Source organism: Berghia stephanieae, chromosome 5, assembly GCF_034508935.2.
Source record: "Berghia stephanieae isolate SIO BIC M18660-M18661 chromosome 5, UCSD_Bste_1.3, whole genome shotgun sequence".
Taxonomy (NCBI): Eukaryota; Metazoa; Mollusca; class Gastropoda; order Nudibranchia; family Aeolidiidae; genus Berghia; species Berghia stephanieae.
Genome location: NC_088364.1, coordinates 66,865,963 through 66,870,962, shown reverse-complemented (window position 1 = coordinate 66,870,962; position 5,000 = coordinate 66,865,963). Strand labels below are relative to the sequence as shown.

Sequence of the window (5,000 nt, the reverse complement as noted above, 5' to 3'; positions counted from 1 at the left end):
GAGAACAAGCGTCTACTCCTTAAAATTTCTGTCTGAAAACAATAATAAAGAGCTCAATGACGTCAATGTCGTTCTTTCTTTACCTCGTTGTTGACATTCCCCCTCTCCCCATAGTAAGCCCTCTCCAGTCTCAGGAGTTTCTTGTTGAGGGTTTTCACCTCCCTGCTGATGGATGCTCTCACGTCACGCATGCTTCTGGGCGGTGAGTCCAGCAGTTCGCTCAGACCACTAGGGCCAGTCTATGGGAAGATGGCAATGCAGAATTTAAGAAACAAAGCAATTTTTTTTTATCACGAATGGCATAGTCATCATTATTATTCTCATCATCATCATCATCATCATCATCATCATCATCATCATCATCATCATCATCATCACCATCATCATCATCACCATAATCATCACTACAACCATCATGCCAAACTGAGCATTGTTTACCTCACATGAATTGCCTTTAATAATCTTCAACAGTCGTAACGTCACTTCCTTCTTAATGACGCATGATAACTTAGTAACACTGGCTCTAAACTACCGGAACAATGGCGGACGCCCGTATGAAATATTTCTCCGGCGAGCATAAAAGCGTTTCCAGAGGAAAAAACCCCCATAAATTTGATCATGTTTTGACTTTTACACATTCTGATCACAAGGCATAGGAAAAAGGAATGAAAAATTCTAGCCAGCATAAAGAATAAAAAGTAATGATTTTCTTTGTTTAGAACCAAGATGACCGCCGTTGCCAGGCGGCGTAACATCAGACTACTGAATCCTATTTGGACAATAAAGATGATGATTATTATTATTATTATTATTATTATTATTATTATTATTATTATTATTATTATTATTATTATTATTATTATTATTATTATTATTATTATTATTATTATTATTATTATTATTATTATTTATTATTATTATTATTATTATTATTATTATTATTATTATTATTATTATTATTATTATCATCCCATCACCCCCCCCCCCCCCCCCCCCCCCTTTTCCACCACCACCGTCATTATTATCAAAGGAAGCAGCTGCTGCATATCATCTTAGTCACCAAAAGCAGAAAACTAATCCAAACTGTTTTTTCACTTTCTCTAATACTCGTCACCTTATCCTCATCCTACTCCTACTCCTCCTCCTCTTCTTCTTCTTCTTCTTCTTCTTCTTCTTCTTCTTCTTCTTCTTCTTCTTCTTCTTCTTCTTCTTCTTCTTCTTCTTCTTCTTCTTCTTCTTCGTCCTTCTTTTTCTCCTTTGTTTCCTTACAATTCCCCTTAACTTCTCTTCTTAATATCATTTCCTTTCTTCTTCTCCTCCTCCTCCTTCTCCTCCTCCTCCTCCTTTTCCTCCTCCTCCTCCTCTTCCTCCTCCTCTTCCTCTTGATCCTCTTGTATTTCTCCATCACTATCATCGTTAACATCGTCATATTTGTAAAATCATCACACCTACCTGAATCGCTGAAATTTTATCCCCCTGTAAAAAGAGCGATCCTTTGGTGACAAGGGTTGGCATTCTCTGGTCTAGAACAGGCCGGAGCTGTTGACAAAACAAAGACAGATGGTATGGTATAAATCATGCAGTTTATCTTTATGGGTACCTATTTCGAAGTTGATGCTTGCTAGAGAACTCACAAGCAAAGGGACTGGTTGCATCTCAATAAGTGCCATCAATTTTTTGGGGGGCTTTTTGGTCATCTAACTACGGTTTGGTAGCTGGATTTGTTAGATCTGGCGGAAGAGCGTCTTTTGATATATTAGTACGTATCCAAAAGGTAGGAAGCAATTATCATTGTCAATGTAATTCTATAGAAACTGGAATAGAATTCAGCTTCAGCAGCATTGAATAGCTACTTCTTTTTAGAATTTTTTTTTTGTTACCGTATTGTGCGCATCGGTATTCATGTTGGATCACCTGATTTTCTCAGATCAAGTCTATATTATTAGGGAGCAGCGTGGCTCAGCAGTACGGTCTTTGCTTCGTAACCGAAAGGTACCGAATTCGATCGTGTGACCTTGAGCAAGTCACCTCACCTTAGCTCAATTTGCGGCGCTGCACTGCAGCTGACGCTGGGTTATTCCAGTCTTACCTTGGAATAGACCCCAGAGACAAATTTCCCCTAAGGGATGAATAAAGGGAATTTAAAAAAAATTATTATTGACCATGTTGAAAAATTACTTATGGATGTTTGTTAAAGAGTCATAATTTATTGTAAGAGACTGTTTGCAGTTTTTCGGTCAATGACTTGAAATTTTATGAGAGTTTTGGCATAGAAGTTAATTGGAGAAAATAAACGTGTTTTTTTTCTATTGATCACGAATATGGATTCAATCTGGATGCTGTTGAGTGAATGCATTATCTACCGAATTCCGAATAATGGGAACGATCTATATTCAGGTTTTTGTCCAATTGAATCAACGAACACACGATTTGTTACTGTCAAAGCATTGGATTTGTCTGAAACCGTAGCAATCGTTAACTAAAAGATAGTATGCGCTTGGCTCAGAAGCTCACAACATTGCCATCCGGAAGTATAACGGACCAACACACAAAACTCTGTGTAACCATGAACGTTTATAGTCTGGATAATACAGATTAGTGAGAATTACTCATAAACGTGGATGGCAAAATACAATAACAAAGACTCGATTGACATCAACTTCATTCTATCTATAGACAGTATGCACTTGGCTAAGAAGCTCACAACATTGCCATCCGGAAGTAAACGGACCAAAACACAAAATTATGTGTAACCTTGAACGTTTATCTAACACACACACATACACATTTTCACACGCACAAATTCGTTCATTATTAACACCACACACTTTTATCAATAAGAAAATGAAGTTTTAGGGGATTTACTTATATATATATATATATATATATATATATATATATATATATATATATATATATATTATATATATATAGTTTATAATCAATTTAGAAATGCCAAAATGCGTTTATATTAGAATATATCAAAATTTGGCAATTTCACCCATATCTAATATTTTTCTATTATTAAGAAAATAGTCTATTTATTTAGCTATCTATATAAGTACGTCCAATTATTTGCAGGTCTGATAACCCAAACTGAAATGGTCTTATTGTTGTAATGGAAATACTCTAAAACAAACGTAAAATAGTGTCCATTGCAACAATGTTAATGTGAGCCCATAATCAGACCTGCAAGTATGTTCATGTCGCTCGTAACCGTGACCATCGGCAATATTTATTTCAAAACATAGATATGACATACAAGATGCACAATGAATAGTGTTTTATCTGTTGAACGCTGAATTCTGACGTAATTATGCATCGTGCGTGAAAGAGCGCGGCCATTAAAAGAAAGGAATGACACAATTAATCCTAGTGACACAACTTTCGATCCACAACTATCTGGACTTAAAGAGAAATTAAATGTCAGTGCATGACATAATCAGTCGGAAGGTGAAAATTTTGGATTTGCATTTATTTTTTTGCACACTCTTTCGGAAAATGCTCACCAGAGCATTTTAATCTTTATTTGAAGTAAATTGGGTGATTTTTCATGAAGTTATGATCAGATGTATGGGAAAGTTATCCAGCAACTTTTCTAAAATTTCATACTTTTCAAATTGACTAGCTATAAAAATATTTTGGAATGAAATTAAGCTTTGATATTTCCCGAAATGTATAAAAAGGGTTGATTTAATCATTTTTACGACAAAAACTCATTTTTGATTTTTTTTTAAATGACCTTCTAACTAAACTTGACAATATCTCAGTTCAAACCTTTTCACCATCCGACACATTATGTCATTCACTGTAACTTAAATTTATGATCTTCAGTTTTGCAGGCAAAAAGACGCTTGTTGAACATCTCCTTGTTGTGTACATTATTTATCCTTTCAAACAATCTCGACTACCTTTTCCTTCAAATCTTCTGTCAGCAATCCATCACGTGCAGGGCGCCAATTGGCCAGGTCACCATTGATGGGACGAGGGGATGGCTCTAAGGGTTTGGTGGGTTTACGAGGAGATGCAACTTTCCGGGGGGTTTTGGGGTCCGATCTTGGTGTTTGTGATAAAGGCACCAATTTGGGGCGGTTGGTGGTGATCCCACCTCCATTTTTAAATCTGACGTATTTCAGATCCTGTCTGGCTTCCAACATCGTAGTGTTAGTCATTATGATGGTTTGTTATTGTTTTTATTATCACTATTTGAATAAAAATAGCCCAAAATGGTTTGGATATGTATCCCTTTTGGAATTTTGGTAATTAAACGAAATAGATAAGAAATGGATATTCCATACACTATTTTATCCTCAATTACAATTTATAGGTGTACCAAAATTTCTTTCTTTAAGTAAATCATCAGATTGTATTACACTCGCTTGCTATTATCCAAATCCCATGCTTATGAATCATATGTATACAATATTAAATGTTTATCCACCAAAACAAAGAATCATGAGAAGTATAAGTGGTTAATAATATGATAAAAAACTCGTTGACTAGGAATCCATTTCACAATGGTACATCTTTATAAAGAAAACTTTGTTATCCATATTTTCTCCAATATAAACCTTGTAAAAGAAGAGATGTGATAATAATAATTATATTGTATGGTCAATAATATGTTCCACTAGTGGAGTGTGTAAATATAGGATCATAACAGTGAAACAACGGCCAGCTAAGATGGGATTAACAGATCTCGATTCCAAAATTATGGCGTGTTACCAAAACGTCTCACATGCGGAAATTGAAGTAAAAGAAAATAACCCTCATATTTTTGCCCTAAAAAATTCGATAAACATATCACGCGATTGAATGTAAATATGACTGCTCCTAGTGGTTTATGATATGTCGTAAGCTTGATAAACACAATTACTACAAGTTGTGGTATTTATTTTGGGCTTTATGATAGTGAATTTTATTGCTCAATACGTCTTATAATGTTAAATAGCCTCACAAAAACAGAAAAGAAAAATCTATGTTCCGATACGCAAAGCAGC

At 35.1% G+C, this 5,000-nt stretch overlaps 2 protein-coding genes across 4 annotated transcripts in view; one reads left to right on the top strand and one right to left on the bottom strand.

The window, feature by feature from the left end:
- Positions 1-5,000, top strand: part of LOC144973468 (core histone macro-H2A.1-like) — a 592,749-nt gene that overhangs the window by 296,280 nt on the left and 291,469 nt on the right. The window lies entirely within an intron of this gene.
- LOC144973457 (uncharacterized) overlaps positions 1-5,000 on the bottom strand; it is a 45,097-nt gene that overhangs the window by 11,153 nt on the left and 28,944 nt on the right. For 2 of the 3 annotated variants that reach the window (XM_078915924.1, XM_078915926.1), the window contains exons 3-4: positions 1,453-1,539; positions 84-239 (exon numbers count right to left, since the gene is read on the bottom strand). In XM_078915924.1, coding sequence (XP_078772050.1) covers positions 84-239; positions 1,453-1,539 — 243 coding nt within the window. Of the gene's footprint in view, positions 1-83; positions 240-1,452; positions 1,540-3,911; positions 4,820-5,000 lie in introns of those variants that run through there. The other variant, XM_078915923.1, reaches the window with a different exon arrangement.